We start from the raw sequence: 24,766 nt of genomic DNA on the forward strand, positions 1-24,766 counted from the left end.
ACAGTAGGAACACTATAGAGAAGACAGCTAGGAGACTGCTTAGACTGGGTAGAATATGAAGAGATAAGGAGAAGAGAGCTAAAGGGCACAAGGTTTCTTTCTGAGCTAATAAAATGGTCTAAAATTGACTATCTTAAGTGTTACATATATCTGTCAGTACACTAAAACCATTGAATTGTATATTTCAAATGGAATTGCATGATATGTGAATTACATCCAAAGAAAGTTTTTAAGGTGGGGAGGGAAGTTGAGAAGAAGCAGGAAAGCCATGATCAGAAACAAAGCCCAGACACTGCCCACATTGGCTGCTCCCCAACTCAGAGCCTGCACCCCATACAGGCACTGTTATGGTAGACCCCAAGCCGTGACGCAGGAAGATAAATTGACCCCAGAAGGTATGGGGCTGGGTCCCTTCTCCTCTGACAGCTCCCTCTCTCTGTTTTTTCTGGCACAAGAAACATGCTGTCTTCTTGTATAAATAAGGGAAATTTATGACAGTTTTCCCCCTACTCCTCCCTGGTGGGCTACTAGCAAAAGCCTAGGGGGAGGAGGAGACTCAAATTCCAAATATAAATGTGGAAAGAGCAGAGGGAATCTGAGCGATCTCTTTGCCTGCTTTGGCTCTGGCCCCAGTTCCTCTTTCCCTCTGCCTTTGACCATCTAGTGAAGGGGAGAGTGAGGCAAGAGGTGGGGTCACCTTGGCTTCAGGCTGGGGGAGACAGGTCTCCCAAGTACATAGCCAACAGTAGGGGAGTCAGAATGTGGTTTGACTGGTGCAAGCTCTCAATGGAGAAGATGGATTCTTCTCACCAGAGGTGGCGAGTTTTGCATCTCCTCACTTGTTGATGTGGTGGCGAACAAGCTCATTTTAGACTTAGCAAGTTTATCAGGACAACTAAGGTGTGTGACCTTAACCAAGTCGAATTACCCCTCCGGACCTCATTTGTGAAAAGAAAACAAACAAACAAACAAAACACAGATTGTATCTATCATGATTTTTCAAACAAGTTTTAGCTGCAGGGCCTTTCTATAAATAAAACCTTATGATCCAACATACACTATGGTAGTCTGCCAAGCTTCATGGGAGTGGGAATGGGAGATGCCCAGGACCCTGTGGTTACTGTCAAGAGCTGGCCTAGCATGGGATGATCTCCAAAGTCCCCTCCAGCTGTGTCCCTGGGAGAAGATCTGGCCCTTGGTGACGAGTGCAACCCCACTCTGCTGTCATGTGTCCTTTGGCACCTTACTTAGCCTCTTTTTTTTTTTTTTTTTTTGTCTTTTTCATTTTTATTGGTACCAGGGATCGAACTCACGACCACCTGCTTGCAAGGCAGGTACTTATGCTGCTGAGCTAAATCCCCAGCCCCTCTTACTTAGCCTCTTTAGGACTCAGTTTCCTCATTTATAAACTGGAATAATAGTAACATATCTTAGAGGAATGTCATGAGATGATATTGAATGGTGTACTTAGAGACCTTACCACAGTATCTAGCTCAGTCAATTTTATTCAGATAGTTATTTCCTGGAATCCTTTTAGTGAATGTGAACTAGACAGGTTTGGTGTGGAAAGATCATGGCAATGTTATAATAAAAAAGGCCCCCAAACACACTAGCATGTGGAAAATAGTTTATTTCTCACAGAACAATTGGAAGGAAGTAGTCTTGGGTACAGTGAGCTCTGCTTCACATGGTCAACCTGGAACGTAGGTTCCTTTCATGTTGTTGCTTTGCCCTTCTTAGAGATGGCTCCTCAAGCACCGTGGTCAAACTCAGCCTCAAGTCCATCTGTCCAGCACATGAAAAAGAGAATACAAAGACTTTACCAGTGCCCTCAGGCTCTCATTCCCTACTGGCCTTGGCTAGTAACAAGAGGTAACTGGGAAATGGATGTCCAGCTGGGTCATTCTCTGCCTTCCTACAACAAAGAGAGGAGGGATTTTAGTAGACCACTGACCACCTTTATCTAGGGCTCAAACCCACACCCGAGCCATCTTCTTTCCACAGAAAAAGAACTAAAGGCCACAGCCTAATGTGACCCCAATCTGGCCTCTGCCATTCATCTCAAGATCAACAGTCCCAGGAAAATGATTTGGAAGCCTTCCTCCGGAGAGAATGTCCTCCTATCCTTCCGCCTCACACGGCTGTGAGAAGAGCCTCCATCCTCACTGCTTGCCTGCCACTCTCCCTTGCTCTTACCCCACTTCCTGACCCCTGTCTCCACCACTGGTGTGTCTACAGATGTGTAAGTACAGGAATGATGACCTGAACATAAAGGATCAAGGCAGGGAGGTCACGCTCAGCTGGCAGCAGGCATAGGAACTGGTGCCAGGAAATCCAGCCACCAACTGTGTGACCATGCATGGCAGCACACACCTGTAATGCCAGCACTTGGGAGGCTGAGACAAGAGGATTACCATTCAGTTCAAAAGCTGGGCTACAGAGCAAGACCCTATCTCAAAAAAAAAAAAAAAAAAAAAAAAAAAACCTTAGGTGGGCATTAAACATTCTGAACATCAACTCATCAACTGAGGTGGGCATTAAACATTCTAACTTCAACTGAGTCTTTGGAAATAGGATTGAGATACCTACTTGTCAAAATTGTTGTGAGGATTAAATGAGATAGTTCCTCCTCAGCAAATGCTAACTAATTATATTTGCCACCAGCAAGGCCAATCTTTTTTTTTTTTGGTACTGAGGATTGAAGTCACAACCTCATGCTTGGCAGGCAGGCGCTTATGTCACTGAGCTAAATCCCCAAACCAGCAAGGGTGATCTTATTCATACCCTCTGCTCTCACCCAGCCTTTGTATGGGTCGGTCATTTCTTCCCTCCTTTCCTAGCCAATGCACAACTCTTTCCCATTCCTATTAATGTTATTACTATTAATTTACAGTACTAAGGATTGAACCCAGGGCCTTGAGCACCCTAGACAAATGGAGCACTCAACTACTAGCTACATATTTGGTCTTTTTTGTGGGATTATAGCCATATGCCAGTTCATCTAGCTCCCTCCTGATTCTTTGTATCTTCATTCCCTTCCTGTCTGAACCTGACTTGTAGTCTCTTCCTCCAGGAAGTCTTCCCTGACTGAAAAATTCCCAACTTCTCTTCCCCTTCCCCAGCTTGCAGCTGCCCCATGATCCTGGCCCAGTCCTTACCCCAAGTGTCTCACCCACTCTCCCTCCTGAAAGTCCCAATTCCTATTTTAAAAAGTGCACAGCAAGGAAAAGATGAAGATTTGTTATCATGAGTCAAATAGTCCTATGCCTTAAAAGAAAAATTGTGTGTTCTTTTTTCCTGTTTAATTAAAAAAAAAAAAAAAAAAAGATCAGACCTCTTATACCAGCGTTGCTAACGTTCAGCTTCGTGGCACAGTCAGGCCACTCCTCTGTGGCTCTGTTTTTCCCATCCTCCAGCGGGCAGGGCTGCAACACAGAGGGTATTTAGTACACATCAGTCTTCCCAGCCCACACTCTGCCCAACAGGGAGCTACTAGAAGAGAAAGCCAGACCCTTATCACCAGCACCTCCTTCCCCACCATGGGAAGGAGAGGAGATTCCCCGAAGAAGTTCTGGCCACTCAGAAGGCACCACCAACGAAGAAAGCCAGAGGAGAGGCCAGAGAAGAATTGGAGCACCCCAGCCCCAGAGGTTACAGGCCCCAAATGTAGCCCTAGAGCAAGACTAGATCCCAGGAAGGGTGACAGGGGCGAGCAGATCACAGCCACAGAACACAGGTGAATGAATTCACACTTATTAACAATGTCCATGTGCCAAGCACTTCACCTACTCCCAAAGGATGCCCTGAGACAGATTCTATTTTTACTATCCTTGTTTCACAGGCCAAAACACTAAGGCAGTCAGAAAAGTTAAGCAACTTGTCTAATGTCACAGACTATAGTTTCAGGACCCCTGTTTACCCTCATCCCCTCCTTCTCCAGATAGTCTTTGAACTACCAGCACCTCTTTTCACAAATGAATTTTACCCCAGGGCCCACAAACTTTGTCCCTTTCCCATATTCCCCAAACTTTTCTGTCCCTCTTCCTCAGCTGCTATCCACCCTCTTCCACAGCTCCTGAAATTCAGATGAATTTCCCCAGCCTGAGACCCTCAGACTCTCCTCAATCAGGCCCCCAGCGCTTGATGGCAGCCCGCACCCCACCCCCGCTGCCGCCCCAGGGTGGAAAAGAGGCTCCTTGGTGGTAAAACTGGAGAGCCAGAAATACAATCCTCCTCTGCTCCCTGCCCCTCTTCCCATCACTCATTCGGGAATCCAGGGTGAAGAAAGGAGCTAAAGTGCACAGTGTTCATTTAATATTAACAAATTGAAATGAATTCTTTTAATGCCAATTAACTTGGAGCAGCCCCTTATTAATAGTAATTTAGATTCATACTTGAGAGAAGCAGGAACCGGGCTGGGCCAAATGTGCCCAGAATGTCAATGTAACAATGGGGTGGGGGGTGGCGCTGGAGGATGAGAGGGGAGGAGCAGCAGTTTGACTTCTGCTCACATGGGTTCTGTGTCCCTCAGAGGAACAAAGTCACCAGAGGCAGACTGTCTTCCAGGAAACATGAATTACTCTTGCAATTTTATTTTGTAGCTGCAAAAGATATCAACATGTTAAAAATACATCCCACAATTTTAATAGTTTACTTTCATGGTAATACTAAATGGGGAATTCTCTCAGACTGGGCATTTACCCCCAAACTTCACTAAGTCAACTCTCACTGACCAGCAATGAGTCCCCTGGCCAGTTCTCTACCTTTTGTTCAAAGCTAGCACCAGAACAAAAAAGGGGTTCCCTTGAGTGCCAAAAAAGGGGTGCCATTTCCAGAAAGCAACGTCACTATAGCCCTTCTGGGAATTCTTCCCCAGGAGGTCAAAGACCCCTCAGGCTCATTCCCCCACACACCAGCTTATATCGAAGGGAGGAAGAAAATCTGGCTCATATTTTTCTTAGAATTTAGGGAAAAGACAAGAATTAAAAATTCAGCTTGGTATACCAGACAGTTGCCCAGAGTAAGACCGAGTAGAAAAAACTTAGTCCTGAATTTAAAAGTTGAAAGCATTGCCGTTCTCATTGCTTTTTGTCCCTGGAGAGGTCAGACTTGGAAGAATCCAGAACTCAGCTGAGCACAGCCTCTGCCCCCACCAAGGACATTTGCTTTTTCCCAGTTTCCGCACCCCTGGGGCTGGTCGGGGAGGAGGCACTGGAAATTATGGAAAGGGGGGTGGGGCTGGGAGGTTCTGAGATGGAGGATGAGGAGGCCCTGTGGAAAGGAGTGTGAAAGGGTGACGGTTATAAAATAACTTAGAAATGGTTTAACACACAAAAGATTAAATAGAAGTCAGGTTTTTTCATTTCTTTTTTTTCACTTTTATCGGTACCAGGGATTGAACTCACGACTGCCTGTTTGCAAGGCAGGCACTTATGCCGCTGAGCTAGATCCCCAGCCCCAAACTGAGGCTTTTTAAAGGAGGTAAAATACATCAAACTTGAGACACAACAAAAATAAGAAAATGCATAAACTATTTCAAGCAAAATTTTCTTCATGGGGGAAGAGGGGCTGGAACTAATCAAAGGACCTCACACCCTGAGTTTCCCAAACAATAAATACTTTTACAAAATGAAAAGAGGAACCAACACAAAACTAAACTAAGTTCCACACACAGAGGGAGAAAATCCATCAAAAATTCTGTAATCGCTGAAAAACTAGCCGAGGAAGAGAAAAAAATAATAAACTTAGAATTTGGAAAGTGATCATTTGGAATACTGACACTGGAGATGGAATAGAGAAAGGAGGTGAATTCTACCTCAGTAAAGAGTTAAAACTTGTAAATTCATCCCGAAAGAAAAGTAAACTTTCCACAAGTAGAAAGCTTTCTCCAAGAAAGGATTGTAAAATTATGAAAAAGTACCACTCATGCTTGCACAAAAGTATATTAATTTGAATTCAATTTTCGACCAGTTTAAGTTCAAATTGGATTCCGCAAAAGAATACAAGTGGGTTCTTTTTATTCCAACTAAGAGAAAAACAAAACTGAATTTCAGTTGTCTAATGGGACAAGAAAGGAAGCATCTTTTGCAGGTGCCATAAATGAGCGGGTGGGGCTTGAGGAGCTGGGAGCTGCTTACCTTGCTCAGAGGTGGTGGCGGCCAGATAAAAGTGGGAGAAGGACCCTGCTAGTGCCTGCGTGTTAGGGGAAAGGATCACCAGGGGATCCGAGAAACCCTGACAAACGAAGGTAGGACTGGGGGTGCCCATCTCCCCTCCTCCTCCCGCCTCTCTCCCGCGGTACCCAGGCCTAGAGAGCTACTGAAAGTTACAAATTGCTTCCATTATTAGCTCATCCAGGGCGGCCTGGTCATTGGCCAGCCCCTGAGCACGTGGTCCTTCGCACCAATCGATCGAATTTCTAGTTGCAATTCTCTGTCTGTCCCTCGGCTCCGGGGAGGGAAAGGGGGAGCTGTGCACGGGGGACTGGGAGGAGCTAAGGGGCGACCCTCACGCTCCCTTTTCGCCAAGTCGGGGTCCTGAGCGCCGCCAAAGGGGTAGAGGGAATGTTGTGGGCTGGGGCACACCCAGGAGCGCGGGAACTGGAGGAAGGAAGAAACAGCGCCGGGGACCCAGGGCACCCTCTCTCCAGTTCCCCGGCCCGCCCGGCGGCGTTCGCCACTCCCTCCTTACGACCTGCTCCGTCGCTAGCTGTCCGGGGGCGGCCGGCTTGGCCCGCTGACCCCGGCGTTCCGAGGCGCTCTGGATCACTGCTTCGGCCCCTACTTTGCGAACGGTGCTCCCATCCCCTGCTCACGCCATCCGGCATCTGCGCCCTCCAAGCACCCTCCCCGCTCCGCTTCCAGGGCCCGAGTGTGCGCCCCTTCTGGAAATGCCACGCGAGGAGGACAAACTTTTGAGGGGATCGACAGGGGCCAGTCCCGCAGCAGGTGAGTTTGGCCCGAAGGGATGTGCTTTGAAAACTCTGAAAACGGTCTGTCTGTCCCAGTCTCTGTCTCTCCTTTTTCTTCCTAACTCCACTTCCCCTGTGGGCCGACAGGAATCTACCTGCGCCGTAGGAATTTGGGCTGGGGTTGGAGTCCGTCAGGCGCTTGGTGACCCCACTTTATCTTCTGAGTTTGGGCACTAAGGTGGCAGTTGGCAAGGGAGGAGGGGGCTGCTGCTGAAAATAGGGAGGAAAGGAGGGATGGGGCCGAGGGTTTCTCAGAGTCGCCAGGAAACCCCAAATGCAACGATCAGGAACTTCAGAAAAGTTTTTTGAAGGGAGATGGAGAAGGAAACGGAGTGGGAATTCTGAAGTTTTAAGTGAGAGGGAGGGGACCCTGCTTCCTGTACAGATGAAGGTTTGAGTTTGGTGGTTTCCTAGTCAGGACTAATTACCCCCACGAAGAGCCGGCCTGTCCCAAACCTGCTCGCCCCTGCAAGCCCTTAGAGACGCTTGGAGATCCCTAAGGGGGCCTGCGGAAGGGAAGGGACCCAAATACTCTGGGGAAGTATCAGCCCCTCCTCTGCCTTGGCTGCGAAGGGGTTGGGTGGGCCTGGGCTACCTTGGCCCCTGCAGTCCTGGGACGTTTTGATATTTTGTGAGGAGTGGCCCAGGTAACAATTCCCAAATGTTCTACCTTCCCTTCCAGTTTGACTGGAGAACCCTTTTCCCTAAAATGGAGCCACGGGTGTAGTTGCACTTTCTCCATACAGCATAATGTCCTTACTTTCCCCAGAGCCTGAAGAGAGAATAAAGGGACCAGAGATATAGTTTCAGTGGTACAGCGCCTGCCTGGCAAGTGTGAGGTTCTGAGTTCGATTCTGCGCGTGGGCGCACACACACACACACACACACAAAGGAGGGCAAAGAAAGGAGGCCTCACCCTTCTCTCAGGCTGAGATTGCTCCACCCCATGAGATGCAAGAGGAAGGGGTAACAGAGGTTCTTCAAAGTGAGTGCAGAGAGTGAGTCAGAGGACTCAGTTGAATGTGAAGGCCAGGGACAAGGGGGGTGGGCATGTGGAGCCCAAAGCAGCCTGGGAGCAAAGACTGGTGGAGGCAGCTGCAGGTGCACTGTGGCCCAGGAGTCTCTGGAGCCTGCTGCAGGAGGCCCAGCTGGAGCCCACGCTGCGGGGAGGGTCATCTGTGCCTGGGATGTGCAGGACAGGGCCCTCCAGGGTCATTCCCAGCTGGAGGAGTCAGGACAGCATTTGGATGGTGCATTTGGACCACAGTTTGGAGCTAGGGAGAAAAGATTCCCATGTCGAGTGTGTGGTGATTGTGGCCATGATGGCTGGGCACCTGCAGAGGCAAATCTACCCTTCCATTTCTTTGTTTTCTCTGTTATTGAGGATTTTCTGCAATGCTCCTGTGGCTGTCCTGGCACCCGCTTCCAGAGTACTCCAGGACTGGGCCTGACGTTTAGAGGGCTGCAGTCTGAACTCCCTGGAGCATGTTTGTAGTGGTCCCCCCTCACACTGGACCTTTAAGAAGGTCCCCCCACAGTGGACCTTTGAGAAGGCCTGGGGCAGACATTAAAGCCACTGATATTCAAAGCAAATCTAAGACCTTTTCTCTCCTCCTATGCCTGGAGTCCTTTTTATACTTCTATAGTCATTTGGAAGTCAGGTCTCATCCCTCCCCAATCCCCAAGCCAGCCTTGCAGCTGATGTGGGCTTCTTTTTAAAGGCTGCTGGACTCTGGGTGCTCTAGAGAGGGCGCCTGGTCCCAGGCTTTGCCCCCTCTCCTGTTGATAAATTCGGTTCTTTTTGCTCCTGCCTCCTCAGTACTGTGCCCCACCCCATGGCTTAGATCTGCATGGTTGTCTCTCTTTTTCTTTTTGCTTTTGCTTTTCTGCCTTCTTTTTAGGGTTGCTGGAATGATGAGTGTGGCAAGACTTTCTGAACCAGTGGTGAGGAACTGTGCTTTTTAGCAGGGGAAGCAGCCCCCTCTCTGAGCCCTAGAGAATGAAGGCCCAAGCCCAGGAGAGCTGAAAAGGACGTCATGAAGGAGCTGCGCTGGTGCCCTCCTTTTGAGGGGAAGCTTTATGCCACATACCTACTGCAGAGAGGCAGTTTATAAACAAAGGAAGATAGGAAGAAGACCTAGGAAAACTGCACAAAGAACTGGAAAATCCAGGACAACAGCAAAGAGCCTAGCGGAGGAAAAGACATGAGACAGTGCTGGAGTCAGAGGGAAGGATGGGGGGGGGGAGGGGAGGAATATGGAGAGAAGCATGAAGGGGTAGTTCTCTTTTTTTTTTTTTTAGGGAGAAGGATTAAAAGCAGGAAGAAGAAAGACCAAATGAGAGAAAGGGGAAGCTAGAAAAAAATAGGAAGAAAATGAAAGTGAGGGGAAAACAGGAGAAAGAAAAAGATAGAAAAAGAAAGACAGTATAAAAGACAGACAGAAAGGGGGAAAGAGGAAGGAGGAAGGAAAGAAAGCTAAAGGAAGGGAAGAATATAAAGAGAAAAAGTGAAGACAGGGCAGGAAAAAATGCCCTCCCAAAAGAAGGGGGAAAAAGATACAAAAAATGAAGAGAAAGGAAGAAGAGGGCAAAAGAGAGGGAAGGAGAGAGAAAGAGAGAGAGCAGAAATAGGGTTCTGAGCCAAGCTGACCTCCACCACCACTGTGCCAGCCCAGGTGCCAGGAGCCTGGCAATTAGCCTGTGTGACCAGCCTGCAGCCAGATGACCAGCAGCTGACCACCAGGAGGTGGAGGCCTAGGCCACCGCCTGAGAATCAGCTTTGTGAAGCAGCTAAGTGTACTGGAGAAGGATTTCTCCCCACAGCAGGTACCTGCTATCTGCTCTGGCTGATGCCCGGCCTCTGTATACCTTAAGGCCCCATGATAATCAGGATACAACCCAGACGTGGTGTACAGAAGCCACGAGGGGTAGGCGGAGTGCATAGTCTCTTCTGGTTCAGGCTCCTCCCTGGCAAACCTGAGCTCTGCACTCTGGCCTGACTGGCAGAGACTGTCTGGTGACCGGGCAGCCTTGCTCCAGGCTCTGCAGCACTCTGGCTCTGTGACCTAAATCTTAATTTGAGTATCTATCAAATGAGGCCAGGCACTGAAGGATTGTTCTGTAATTTCTGTTTGTCTTCCAATTAGCCTTTCTGAATAGGTAAGAAGGGGAAAACAATAAGGCCTGATCTCGTTAGATATGAAGAGGATCTTATCTTCTCCCAATGGTGAGAAGAAAAATCTTCCAACCGTGGTAGAATGTTTGCTACACTCTCCATCTTTGCTCTGGAAAATACCTTTCAGGTCAAGAAAAAGTTGGATTTGCCTGCAAAGACCTTGGCCTGAGTTTACAAATCTTGGAAGAGCCAGAGAGGAAAAAAAGTGGAAAAGAATAATGACAATCCCTACTAAATCTGCAAGCAGACATCAGGTTTGTGGTGTATTTTACAGAATTTACACAAAGAGATGAACTGGCAAAATGATTTTAGATGCAACCTATGGAGAGGATCACCTCGGGTCCTCACATATCTGTTGCCTACTGGGCCTACATCCTTTTGCCCTGCTCCTGTGCCCCAGTGGCAACTGCCCAATTTGATTCAGACTTCTTAAATCCAGTTTAATAATCCTCCATGTCTCCCCAGAGTGGGATAGGCCAGGTCGCTGGGTTCAGCCAGGTTTCCAAGACTGTAACCCTGGAAAATGGATGGAAGAGCCCCAAGCCCACAGCTGCAGGGCTCTTTTTAGTAATTCTTGCAATGCCCTCTCTAGGAGGCCTCTGTTCAGTACTTCCTAACATTGTTTTTTATGCTTGTCTTCTTGTCTTTTCCCTGGCTTCTTCATTTATCATCCTTTCTCCTTTTCTCTCTCCGTTTCTTTCTCTTTCCTTCCTTTCACATGTTCTTTTTCCCTTTTCATTTACTCCATGCTGGAATTGTTGTAGTTTTTCTTTTCTTTTCTGTTTGTTTGTTTTGCTTTGTTTGTACTGTCTTTATATCCCAAAAGATTTTGCCTTACTTCAGGGTAGCCAACACACATCACACATCTTGCCTTTAAGAGTTCACTGTGGGTATGCAAATATTAGGATTCAGAAATCAGGTGTTAAATGGGAGAGCAAGCTTTGCTCCCCAGGTGCAAAATGAACCAACTGATCTTTTTTTTTTTTTTTTTTAAGTGTATCGGTAATCAAACTTACGGCCTCACATTTGCCAGGCAGGCACTGTGCCACTGAGCTATATCCCCGGCCAACCTGTCTTTTTGATCGATCACAATTATGACCTTCACATTAGCTTGACTCTTTGCAAATAGTTCTTCCCTGGCCCATTCAGCCAAGCAGGCTGTCCCTGCTTCTAGGAGAGAGCTGCCAGCAACCCCAAAGCTGTTGCTCTCAGAGCAGGGGAGGTCAGTGATACTAGGTTGGAAACTCAAGCTCTTAATTAAGAAAAGCGTATTTTCCTATTCCCAGTACACATAGGAGTCATCTTCCTCTGGATGGAGAGACTGAATGATTTTGGCTCCTGAGCATCTATCCACGGATCATCCCTGATTATCCAGGCCCACTGCCTTCCACATCTGCTGGGCAACAAAGGCAGGCAGCTCATTTCAGGCCATGAAAAAGCGAGTGCAGAACAATCTCTTTGCTCCAACCCGGGCGGGCCGCAGGAAAGGAGAGAGCCCAGCTCATTTCGCAGGATCCGGAGTCTCAGCAGGCAGAGCCCTGACACTGCTGCATCCTGGAGTCTGCGCAGAAAGCAGCTTTTGCCTTTGGGTTCTCTTTGCTGCCTTGGCCTCTGCTCTGTTCAGTTTGCCGGTATGTTTTTCTCCCCATTTGGGGGTTGTGGGGGACAGGGACATGAGATGATTCTCCCCATTCCCCTTATCCTGCCCTGTGCCCCCCAACCTCACAGCTGCTGATAGTAATGAACTGCAGCTTCCAGCCCTGCCCATCATCGAAGCAAATTCAATTTTTTTTCCAGGCAGGAGAAGGGCAGATGCTCCTTCCTCAATCCCCCTTTGCTCATTGATCCATTCTGAGGGCACTTGGGGGTCAAAAGTGAGACCAGATGTGTAAAAATTAGCATTTCTTATCACACCAAAGGCCTAGATCTCTTACCCTAAGGAACATGAGATCCTTGCCCAGACTCACACCTGTTCTCTGGCCGATCAAGTCAGTGATGATTCAAATTGTAAAGCTTTGTTCAGGCGGAGGAAGGGAAGGGAAAATGAGCAGTTTGCTCTGTGTAGCAGTCAGTAGCTTCAGCTGCTCATTCTGTTAATACTTATTACATATCTGCCATGTACGAAGCATTGTGTAGGCCTGAGTTTGCCATGACTATCAGAAGATTCTTGTCACTATGAGGCCTCCATGTGTCGACAAATATACAAACAGACCAACGGAAATTTGGCTTGGACTCGTGATTTTCTTTTTTTTTTTTTTTTTTTTTTTTTTTTGTCTTTTTCATTTTTATCGGTACTGGGGATCGAACTCACGACTGCCTGCTTACAAGGCAGGTGCTTATGCCGCTGAGCTAAATCCCCAGCCCCCGTGGACTCGTGATTTTCAGTGCAGCCTTTTACATGCCCGGTCTGAGAGCCGATGTCTTCCCAGCTCCAGATCCACAGCCCCAGACAGATGAAAAGCAGGATGATTCCAAGCCACTGGTTCTTCCCACTGGAAAACTATTAAAGTAGAAATAAGAGAAACCTCCTCCTGGGATTGATACACACAAAGCTTGAAATAAAGGTTTGGGATAGCCAGCAAGGGCCCTCCAAAAACAGCTTCCATCTTTGTTGTGGGTGTTGCTTGGTCAGGGTGTGTGTGTGTGTATGCGTGTGTGTGTGTGTGTGTGTGTGTGTGATCTGTGTTTCTCCAGGTCTCTGAGGAAGTCTGTGAGTTTGTCTCAGTAATCACATGCCTGGAGGCAGCTGCAAGGCTGCTCATATTGAAGTGAGCTGAAGAAGGACAGACAAATGTGCACATCCACGAGGCTCAAAACACTGGGCCCAGGAGCCTGCACAGGTGTGGGTGCAGGTGTGAGTGTGGAGGGGGACATGGGTGCCTCCAGATCCAAACATATCTCTGCATATGTGACCTTCTGTGTATGCAAGAGTGTGTGTACTCGCTGAATTATTATAAAATTACACTGACCCTTACAGAAAATCCATATGCGCCTCGGCCTCCCTCCCTGACCTCTCGACCTCTGGGGGGCCTGAGGAAAGAGCTGACCGGGTCACTGCCTCCCCCTAGTCAATGAGTCTTTCTCCATTAGCATAAAACATGAATCTGCTGGCAGCTTGACAAATTATAACTAGCAGCCAGAGTTTTGCCAACTGGCTGGCTTGGGCGCTGTCTATTTATCATTGAAAATGGTAAATCATAAGAATCCAGATGACTTAATTATTCAAATCCACCCAGGACCCAGAGAAGCTGCAGTCCCGTCAATCTCAGCCCTGGGCTCAGGGAGAAGGGCAGGGGAAATGCCATTAGCTTGTGAGCCGGGAGAGGCAAGTTCCACTGCCGCCCCCTCCTCCACACAGCAAGTGGGATCTTTCTCTGCAGCCCCTTCCCTCCCTGCCTTCCTGCCTGGCGCCCTAGGCACAGGCTGGCCAACGGTGGTGCCTGCTGGCCTTCCCAAGGTGCCCCCTCCTGCCTCCCATCACCCTGCCCCACTGCCCCGTGTTTCACGGCCTCTCTTTGTGTGCCTCTCTCTCAGCCCTTGCTCTTTCAGTGTCTTCCTTTTAATTTTTTCCCTATCTCCTATTCCTTTCACAGTTTCTCTTCCTCTCCCTTCTCCCTACAGATGGACATTGGTCCCCACCCATGGCCACTCCGATAGCTTCGCTTTCTACCCTTGCCCTTTGTTCTCATGGTACCTGGAGCATCCCTGGATCCTCACATGTACACACAGCACTGCCCTTAGCCCAGTACTTCTAGTCCTGAAGCTCTGAGTTCATTTCTCTGTCACAGGTGACATGGAAACAGATACCAGTGGGTGATAAGGGGCTCCCTCCCCCCATCTTTCTGACACTTGCTTTGGGTTTCTGTGTGACTTAGGATGCAGCAGACTGGCTGTCAGACATGAGTTCCACCACCACTAAACCTAGAAGGCCTGTCCCTGGGCTGTCCCTTCCCAGTATGGAACTCCCTCAGGTCCTAGCAGAGATACTGCTCAACATGATTTCCCCAAAAAAAGCTGTTTACAGAACAAATCCTAGAGCCAGAGGTCTGCAAGCTGGGCTTCCACACGGTGCTTTGATCTTTGGTTCCTTTTATTTTTGTGTCCTTCACGATCCAGTAGAAGCATGAGCTAGTATTTCTTGCAGTACTGGACCTCAAGGTAAGCTGGCCTTCTCCCAGATCCATGGAGAGGCACAACGTGGGGAGTGTTACACAATCGCCAATGCTGATGTTGCTTTGACACACCAGGAGACCCTGGGGGACAAGAAGGGTCACCAGAGCCCCTGTTCAGACATCCTGGTATACTCCTTTGAAGGGCCTACTTTGCCTCTGTGGACCTTGGAAGCTGCTTAGCCCACTTTTGTGTCTGCAGATGTCCCTCAGTTTGATTCCAAGTATGCTTCCAGTGGGGTGTGGGTGGCACACCCTCCTGCAGATAACCGGGAGTTTGGATATAATGAGGGGTCACACCTGTTGGCATGCATGCCTGCACATGTATGTGTGTGTGTTTGCTCATGTATGAGCACACACTTCCAGGAAGAGCCCTTGTGCTGGAACAACAAGTGACAATGTCCCCACCAACAGGACACCTGAGGAAACAACCCTCTCACTATATTCTACTTCAAGGCCTCTGAGAATATTGCTCTCAATAAAGTCTTACAATAAAGTCTTACTTGGATTCTCATAAAATTCTAAGGAAGATGCTGCCTGTTTCTACTGCTGAAAGTAAAGTTCTTCCAAGAACCTCGCCTTTTCTTCCTTTCAAGCTGTAGTACAGGAATGGTGAGAAATCTTGGGAGGGGTCTCCCCACTCCAGGAGCACTCCAGGAGTACGACAGGCAGAGGACCTCACACCTAGACTCTCTCCTCTGCAGAAACCTGGGGCCCCCACTGTCTCCCCTTCCTCCCACCTTCCCAAGCCAGGTTGCTATTTGACAAGGGCAGTGGTGAGGGGTGAAGTCTGGGTGGAGAGGATCAAGATTCAAAAGCAGCTGGAGCGGCTGGAAGGCAGGAGATCAATAAGGGGAGACAGATTGGAGACAGGTTTCTCTCACTTCTTTTTTCATCTGCTGGCTCAGTGCCCTTGTCCCAGCTCCTGAAAGCAGGTGGGAGGCAGAGCCCAGCCCTGGCCTCCCTCTGCCCCTCTAACTCAAACAGGTTCCTAATCCTTGGGTGGAGGGTAAACAGCTTCCAAGCACAGCCAGGATTAACGGCAGAAATGCCACTGATGTATTTGGAGGCATGTTCCTTGCTCCTTCCCCCATCCTACCCGTGTTACTAATTAGCCCACCAGCTTGGGAGGAGCTTGGGAGGAACGGCTGAGAATGCCTTTGTGCAGCTCTGCAAGCAGCTCTGAGTGCTGTGGTGCTCTGGATAGTGTCTCTGGTGCCAGACAAGGGAGCCGAGGGTGCAGTAGGATTCCCACCCCTCCCCACTCAGTGACTCCTAAATCAGCTCAAAGGCAGACGGGTGTTTTTCCTGTAGGCCCTCCCTGAATCTCCCATCTCCCCTTGGCTGTTCACAGCTGGGAGGCAGATGGGAGACAACAGGGAGAGTGGAATCGGCTCCAGAAATCAAACGACCCAATAAAAAATTAATTGTCTAATTAAAACCATGAGGAAGCCCCTTGCCAGAGTTTGGCTTTGAGTCGTCAGGGCTATAAAGGGTGGGAAAATGAGTCTCAGCTCCTAATAAATTCCTGATTTGCAGCTTGGTCTATCAGCGAAGGAGCACTGTGCGTTCCGCATGGCTGGGCCTCCTGGAGGTCAACCCACCCTTCCCTCCATCTTAGCCCCGGCCATCACGCCTGTGACCCTCCACACACACACCCAGCACAACCCCAGAGGCAGGGTCCAAGAGGGACAAAGAAGCCACACCCATATCAGGCAAACACTCGCGTGACTTGGTCTCTTAGATCTGAGGCTTAGCCATTTCTTCCTGGGCTTTCTTCGGGAAAGAGAAGTTCCAGAAACTTCTTCATTGGAATTCTTCATTTAGGCTAACTAATAATGGTTGTAAGTTACTGTGTACATTCATTGTGAGCTCAGCCCTTCCAATTCTGTGAAAAGTATAGTTTGATAAAATTCACAAACTAGCCTATCACTTTATAATTATTTGTAAAAGTAATCTAAAGTTTTTCATACACCTTCAGAAAAATGGGTGTCTATAAACCTCTAGCTTATTAAAAAGAGAGGAGTACCTCGTTTTGTTTAGAGCAAGACTCAAAACAAAAAAAACCAAAATTCACAAACTGACAGATTCTCTCTTAGACCTTAGTGTCCATTTTTTGCAGGTGAATGACAGAGAACCAAGCTAAGAAATTAATCTCCTGACTTACCAAAAAAGTCTGTTCACAGTCTTCCCAGTTGAACAAATCTTTGGAAAGAATAAACACAGAGCAAGTCCAGATAGGAGTATCATGAGACAATGTTCAAGTGTAAGCTGAGGCCCTGGCCTTCTCCCTAGATAACTGCGTCCACTCTTCGCTAGGCCCTGCTGTGTGGACACAATCTCCAGGCCTCAGTTTCGTGGTGCCTTGTCAGAGGCATCCATTCATTGGAGCAGTAGGAAGCAGTGGCTACTTACTATATAGAATATAACATATTTCCTATGTAGGATAGAATTATATAGAATGTATTATGGGACCTATGTCTGTGGTTAGATTCTTTAAACAGCAAAACAAGCAAGAGTTGTCTTTCAAAACAATCCTCTTAGAAGAACATATATGTATTTATTCTATATGTACCTTTAGTAATTGAAACATTTCTACAAGGACTCCTTTAAAATTTGACTTTACAAGACAGGTGTGGTGGCACATGCCTGTAATTCCAGCACTCAGGAGGCTTAGGCAGGAGGACTGCCACAAGTTCGAGACCAACCTGCACTACACAGCAAGATCCTGTCTCTAAATAAATCAGTAAATAGATTTTATAGCCAGAGCCAGGTGTGGTGGTGCACACCTGTAACCTTAGTTACTCAGAAGGCTAAGGCAGGAGGATCACAAGTTCAAGGTTAGTGTATGCAATTTATAAAGGCCTTGTGTCAAAATATAAGAATAAGGAGAAGGAGAAAGGGAAGGACAAAAAGAGGAAAAAGCAAGAGGAGGAAGAAAAAAAAAGAAGGGCTGGGGATGGCTTTGTAGTAGAGCGCTTAGTTCGTGTGAGTAAGACCCTGGGTTCAATCTCCAGCATCACACACATGAAAGTTTTGTTTTATTTTTACTTTAGAAGCAATTTACAAAATATTCATGACAATCACAATTAATTATGAGTTCTTAAGGCCTGATTCCAAAAAAAACAGTCAAAAGATACCAATAAAGATCATTTAAAAATTAAGTCATACCCTGGGGGCGACACCAGCAGAGGAGCTGCAGAAACCTGTGTCACTGCACTCACTGGGATAGGGGAGCCCTGCAAGGTGACTGCGTAGAGGCCACAGTGCTCCTCAGATGCAGCTTTCTGTGGCCACATCTGGAACGTATTATTTATCATTCCTGATGATTCTCCTTTCCTTCATCTGGTTGTTATTTTTCATCCTAAACAATGAACTGAGCTTTCCCAAGAAGAAGAAAAGGAAAGGAAACAAATTCCTGACTCTCATCTGGGTCAGGATCCCATTTCTGATTTCAGCAAATTTCCATGCACAAATGGAACTGGCATGGCTGGGTCACTCTACTTCTAAGAACCCCAAATCTGAAGACCGGAAGCTAGAGTGATTCTGATTCTCCTCACATTAGCAAGTGCTACCACTGCACACCACCCTACGCATTATCCTTTTTCATCTAGGGACTTCAGGACAGTACTCTTCTTTTCCTCCTGGATGAATTTTCCTTCCTGTTTCCTGCTAACCTACCCTGCCTGCACACTGCTCTATGGACCAGTTGTTCAGAGGACAGCCCCCGTTTCCTATGCTCAGTTCTCATGCAGACCTCACTTAAGAGATCATTTTGTCCATCTCTTCCTTTTCTCTATTGCTAGTTCTCAGGTTGACCGGCTTGGGTTTATAAACAGAATCCAGATCTCCAAAGGATGTTAGGGTAGCCAGCTGTCTTCCATCTTGGGGGAAGAGGCAGCATCTTGCACAGGGAATTCTACGAGGAGGACACCACCTAGAGTTGTGGCCCAGGAGTGCAGTGACTGGTGTCAGTCTGCCTCAAGAAACCTCTAAGAATGGAAACTCAGGTTTTGACAACCAAGGTGTCAACACCTCAGCCCATGGAAGAAGGTTCAAAGTGGAAATCCTCCCCTTGTCTCTGACAGCTAAGAGATCTAGGCTAGCACACAGCCCACCAATCTTTTCTCCATCTACTTCAAAGGCAGCTCCAGGCCCAGGAAAGACCCCCCGGGTATGGAGCAAAGCTGCTCTGACCCAAGCATGGTGTTGGGTGATGTTGGTGGGGCCAGGTCAGGCTGGGTCTAGAAATTAGAGAAAGACTTCCGAACCATCTGGCCTAGAGTCGAGGGAGGGTGGGTAATGGGGGAACGGCATAATCCTGAGTGCTTAGAGTCATCCAGGGCTCTCCTAGACATGTGTCCTGCCAGCCTCACACTTCGGTTCTCACCAGCAGGCAAAGGTGCATTCCCTCCTTGCAGTCTGCCACATGGACCCACAGGATGTTCTCCTTCCATGACTGCCCTCCTCTCAACCCTTTCATCCTTGTGTTTCCAAATACTGAATAAAACCCACTAGCCTCAGTCTTCTTCAAAATACTCCCTCAAACTCTCATTCTCTCAGCTTGCAGAGCCATCCAGGAGCCTATGCTCTTGCCTTCCTAGGACAGAGGCTCCTATTCTCATTAAGACATCTCTGCTGAGCATGGTGGCACATGCCTGAAATCCTAGGACTTTGGGAGGCTGAGGCAAGTGGATCAGAAGTTTCAGCTTAGCAGAGGCAACTTAACAACTTATGAAGTCCCTATGTCAAAAGAAAAATTACTTTGTTAAGGCTGGAGATTTACACCAGTGTAAAGGCCCTGGGTTCAATCCTCGGTATAAATAAATAAATAATAAATTGAGGGTCAGGATATCTCTGATGGGCAGGGCACAGCATCTCAGCCACATGAGCTCCACATGAAATTGCCTCATCAAAGATGGAGCTGCTAGCACTCAAAGAAGAGGGCCAGCCCATCCACAACCAACTGACCTCGACCTACCTCTTCCCTACTGCTGGGCACCACATAAAGAGCTGGAGCAGTCTGGCCCCAACAAGCATCTGGTCTCACGTGGCCAAGAAAAGTCATATCCATTTCAAGTCCTCGAATAATAATAATAAACCCCAGCATGAAGGTGAGGCTTATGAAAAGTAAGTTTCAGAGGCAGGAGAAAATTCTGTCAACCCAGGTCCTCCCCCAAAACTCTAAGAGGAGATGAGATGGCTGCCCTCTGTTTCTCTATTATCTAGACTGTTGGCCTGGGAGAATGGTCTTCAGCTGCAGCAGGAAAATATTGCTGGGTGCCTACACTGCCAGGCATCCTACTGGCACTGGAACACAAGGAAGGCCAATACCTTCAAGGCTCTGATAGTCTACATGGGGAAGGAAATTATTATAAAATACATCCTTATAAGGCAATGTGAAAAGAACAATATTGGACATACACAGAGGCCCCAGGTACACCACCTAAAGCTCTCTGGCTCTGGGAAGATCAGAACAGCTTCCTAAAGAGGAATAGGATATGTAAATTATTAAGCAACAAAGTATGTCTTTCTTCTCTCCTATCCCCACCACCACCCCGCCAAAAAACCACTGGCTTCTGAGGTCATGGTGAGGTGCCAACATCTGGCAGTCTCACTCATGGTCAGGCCACATCTGAACTGCAATCCCCGCAGGATCTGAGGTGCCTCCCTGCACCACCTGCCCCACCATCCACCCCCACCAGCTGTCCAGGTGTTTGCTGCATCCTGAATCTGGACAACCCAGGGAGTGGACAGGGCTGAGCTTCCTGTCTCCCAGAACTCACATACTCTTCAGCTTTCCTCTTTTCTGCCTTTGGGGAAGATGGTCCAGCTTCCCCCCATTCTCTACCTCATCCAGCTCCCACCCTCCCCCTACAGCAGCTGCTCCGACCTCGTCCTCCCCCACCTTAGAAGAATGTGCCCTTCCCCTCCAGCGCCCTCTCAATAGGGTGTGTGTTGGGGGGGAGGCAGCATATGGTCCAATTTTCCTTGGCCTGTGTAGGCTATTTTGAAACCCCCTTTCCCTTTCCTTCCCTCTGGAGAGCACCCTCCCCTCTGCACATTCCCCAGAAGTTCTCAGGCCGAGATCCGCCCTACGTGCAGTTATGTGGTGAAATCACTGCTTTCCTCCCCCCTCACTCTCCCTGCCCCAGGCGCCAGAGCTGGGGATAGAGTGTACTCAAACCTTTGATGTAGGCACGTTTTAAAAGGCCCACCTGTCCCCTTGCTCCCCAGCACCGCCCCCCACCAGCCCAAACTGCTGGAGCCCCTGATCACAGCTTCAAGTCCCAGGCTACCCCCACCCCAGCTCGGCCAGGATTGGGTCACACATATCCTCTCCCGCTGGGGGTAATCAAACCCAACCATGCTCACTCGGGACATCTGTCTCCTGTGAATAAGGCATGATCCCAAACTCAGGGGTTCTGTGACACTTAAAAGCTTCAAGCAGGAAGATCTGCAATTTCTCTTGGACCAGGGCCTGTTGGGAGGGTCACTCAGAAACCCTCGTTTGATGTTATGCTTTCATGGCTGTGGTTTGATCCAGATGTTACCCAGTTGTGGGATTTTCTCTTTGGGAAGGAGGGGTCTTTGGCTGTGCAGACAGTTCATCATGTGCACATTTGGGCCTGGGCTGGTTGGGCGGGGGTGCTCTTCCAGCTCTCACCAACCCCACCCTTTCCCCTAGGATCATATCTTTCCCTTTACTTCCAGAGAAGAGACAGGATTCCAATGGCAATGGCAGTATTCCCAGCTCCTGGCTGGTTTGCTGTGTGACTGTCCAGAAGTGGTGCTACATCTCTGTTCTGTCACCATAAGATGGGGTTGGAGCCACCAGGGATTTAGTTCAGTGCACTGTGCTTGCCTGGCAAGTACAAGCTAATGAATTTGATTCCTGGGGGAGGGGGATGGACTGGAGTTGATTTCCCAAAAGATCCCCAGATCTGGAACTAGGAGAGACAGTTGAAAAATCAGATTTCAGGGGCTGGGGATTTAGCTCAGCAGCATAAAACCTGTCTGGCAAGTGCAAGGTTGTGAGTTTGATCCCTGGTACCAAAAAAAAAAAAAAAAAAAAAAAAACCAGATTTCTGACCCTGTCTCAAGTAAATAAATAAATAAATAAATTCTAGCCAAAACATGAACAATTATCCAAAAAATTGTCAACAAATTTGAACTGAACATGGATGAGTCAGTGCAATTAAAAAAGCAAATGGGAGGCTGGGGATTTAGCTCAGCGGCATATGCACCTGCCTTGCAAGTGTGTGGTCATGAGTTCGATCCCTGGTACCGATAAAAAAGAAAAAGACCAAAAAAAAAAAGCAAATGGGTTGAGGGAGGAAGACTGAAAGTTAAAGCCAACCTGGGCAACATTTTAGTAGGACACTGTCTCAAAACAAGGGGGGGGGGGCTGGGGATTTAGCTCAGCGGCATAAGTGCCTGCCTTGCAAGCAGGCAGTTGTGAGTTGGATCCCCAGTACCGGTAAAAATGAAAAAGACAAAAAAAAAAAAAAAAAAAAAAAAAAAAAAAAAAACCAAGGTGGGAGAAGCTGGGTATGGTGGAGCATGCCTATAATTCCAGCACTCAGGAAGCTGACACAGGGGGATTGCTGTAAATTCAGGGCCAGCCTCAACTACAGATTGGGTTCTAGGTTAGCCTGAACTATACAGCAAGACCCTGTCTTAAAAAAATACAAAGTGCGGTTGGTGGTACTGGGGATGCAGCTCCACGGTAGAGCTCCTGTAGGTTCGATTGCTAGCACTAAAGGAGAGAGAAAGAGAGAGACAGAGACACAGAGACAGAAACAGACACAGAGACAGACAGAGACAGACAAGAGCTTCCCTCTTCTGGATCAGCTTCGCAAGGATGGCAGTGAAACCTTTCAGACTCTATTCCCTCAGAGCTTGAAAAGGTCAAGAACATCTCCCTCTCCAAGGCCTTCAGTGAAACCCTGGAAACTTTCCTTTAAGAGACATTGGTTTTTCCTGTTGTCCAGCCTCAGTCGTGACTTGCAGTCTGTGGCAGAAGATGGCTTCTCTAGGGGAAGCAGCCCCCATCCCACCATTGGTCCACTCAGGCCTCACAGCCTCCTCAACACTTCTGCTTCCTGCAGTCTGGAGCGGTTAACAACAGAAGATGTCAGGCTGCCCCTGGATCTGCATTGTTAACCTCAGACACACTTGGATCCATAGTGACGTGGTGAGGGTCACAGCATAAATTGGCCATGTCCAGAGGACAGACAGAAGAGTCCGGGGCCCTATGGACCATCCCAAGAATGGATCTGCAAGGACTTTCACCAGAGGCAAGCTTGGTGGCGAGAGGATTTTCTCAGAGGGCAGGGCCTCTGTGGAGAGAGAGGTGGCCTGGGATGCTTCTTTCAGGGATGGGAATTTCAGAGGAGACAGACTGGGGGAGCTGCTGCATGGCCCAAGGAGCCAGGGAGGATCACGATACACAGGGCAGTGGGAAAGCAGAGCATTGTTCTTCTCTTAGACCAGACAGAAGGGAGGGGAGAGAGGTGGTCACAAGGATGAAAAGGGGGAAAGCTCCATGTGGTTGTCCCACCTGGAAAATGTAAGCAGCTGTCCCCACCTCCTCCTGCTCTGTGTAATACCAGGGAAATGCACGTTTTGGGGATCAGCTTTTCCTCCAGAGGCCCTGAGGAATGGTTCCCAGGCCTCCTCCTCCCTGTGGACGTTAATCCAGTCAATGCAGATGGGTCAGATCATGATGATGATGATGGGGGTGGATGGCACTGAGTCTTCCTGGGTTGAATTGTTTCTTATTCCCTCATGTCCTCTTTCTTAAGCAATAATTTCTCATTTTGCTTGGTCTTATATACCCCATATGTCTCTAGCTCAGAGAGCTAAAAAAACACTCCATCATTCTTAAGCTGGGCCTTACCACCTGCAGCCCCTGCCTCCCACACATATGTTCACACAACTGGAGCAAGTGGTGAGCCTCCCTGTGGCCCCTCTAGTCTTCTCTCCCTCCATCCCACCCTTCTCATCTTTCTGGTCAGAATGAGAGCCTCCTCTCCCTGTAGGGGTGGAAGGGGCAGATAAGGGATCCTCACAGCTGGGTAGCATCTGGGAGAGCCATGCCTGTCACATGTCCTCACAGTGACGCCCTGGGGGGACCAAGAGCAAAAGAAAAAGCTATGGGGAGTAGGGAGAATTCCTGAAGTGGGATTCTCCACCTGGCCTGGTCTTGGGGTAGGAAAGATGTTGCCAAGGGGTCCTGGGTATCAGGAAAGGGATGGTAAGTGGTGAGGCTCAGCCTTCTGTAAGCATCTGAAATCTCCTGTTCCTCTCTCTCTCTCTTCCCTCTCCCACTTGTCATCACTGTGGAATCCAGGTAGGAACACACCTGTTACAGGCATGGCTCATCCTTCCCTATCACTCTATTCCCTTCCCATCACCATGCCAACATCTTCCCTGCAGGACACTAGAGTCCAACCCAAATATCGCCTCCAGTCACCAGTTCTGCTGTGCACAGGGAAACCAACAGGACCAGAGGACCTGCTCTGTCTCCCCTCCTGCAGGCTGGTGGACACAGAGTCACCACTCCCAGGCTGAGATGAATCTGAGAGGGGAAACCTGAGAGGCATGAGGCTGGGACTGGAGTGGTGACACCTTCACACTCCCTACTCTGCACATAAATTTGAAGATCTCCCCAAAGCAGAAATAAGAGAACCACAGGAGGCTCCACCAGACCACTCCTCTTCCTCCTCCTCCTCCGCAGCCCCATAGTTACCAAATCATTTGAGCAAATTCTACCCATGAGCTTGGGTTAGGAAGTCTGGGTGGGGTCTAGAAAACATAGCCCAGTGGTAGAGAACTTGCCTAGCATTCTTGAGGCCCTGGGTTCCGCCTCTAGCATAGGGGTGGGGTCAGAGAAGAAGAAAAAGGAGGAGAAAGAAGAGGAGGTTGAGAAGGGGAGAAGAAAGGAAAGGACAGGGTGAGTTTGAGTAGCAGAGTAGAAGGCAAAGATGCTTTCCTTAATATTTCCTGCAAAGCCAGACCAGCTACAAGTGCCAAACCTGGCTTTACCACGCCTTGTATCAGACTCATTGGGTCATTCATTCCACCAACTTCCCCAGCACATGTATATATATCCATTTATTGAAGCCAACAATAAGATCATGGCCAGAAAGCAATCCATAAAGAGCACCTACTGTACGCTTGGCAGTGGAGTAGACTTTACTGTAGAACATGGGGAAAGGACCATTTCACTGGGCTTGCACCCCATATACTCACAGAGAGGCGTATTATAAGTCCTGGTGACTCAGGCTTGAAAAGAACCCTATAGTCTTGCTCTCACTCCCATTCAGACATATATGAATCTCCAACACAAACTAGACAAAAGAACTTCCCTAGGCAGTCAACACTGCACAGCAAAATCATCAGACTTAAGGATTCTCTGTTTGGAAGGCAGTAAAACAAGACAGCCTG

At 48.4% G+C, this 24,766-nt stretch overlaps 1 protein-coding gene and 1 long non-coding RNA gene across 2 annotated transcripts in view; one reads left to right on the forward strand and one right to left on the reverse strand.

Annotated features, from left to right (window-relative positions):
• Nucleotides 1–1,612: 1,612 nt before the first annotated feature.
• The window catches only part of Smug1 (single-strand-selective monofunctional uracil-DNA glycosylase 1), a 69,273-nt gene continuing 46,119 nt past the window's right edge, over nucleotides 1,613–24,766 (reverse strand). The window contains exons 4-5 of the mRNA XM_005006434.4: nucleotides 3,335–3,425; nucleotides 1,613–1,785 (exon numbers count right to left, since the gene is read on the reverse strand). Of these exons, the coding sequence (XP_005006491.1) occupies nucleotides 1,751–1,785; nucleotides 3,335–3,425 (126 nt within the window). The 3' untranslated portion in view covers nucleotides 1,613–1,750. The remainder of the gene's footprint in view (nucleotides 1,786–3,334; nucleotides 3,426–24,766) is intronic.
• On the forward strand, nucleotides 6,437–12,743 carry LOC106029016 (uncharacterized). The gene is made up of 3 exons (XR_001202651.3): nucleotides 6,437–6,947; nucleotides 10,273–10,399; nucleotides 11,432–12,743. It is a non-coding gene; the product is annotated as an uncharacterized LOC106029016 (long non-coding RNA).

This window comes from Cavia porcellus, unplaced genomic scaffold, assembly GCF_034190915.1.
Source record: "Cavia porcellus strain 051 isolate PalLab524CR breed Dunkin Hartley unplaced genomic scaffold, mCavPor4.1 scaffold_8, whole genome shotgun sequence".
NCBI classification, from domain to species: Eukaryota; Metazoa; Chordata; class Mammalia; order Rodentia; family Caviidae; genus Cavia; species Cavia porcellus.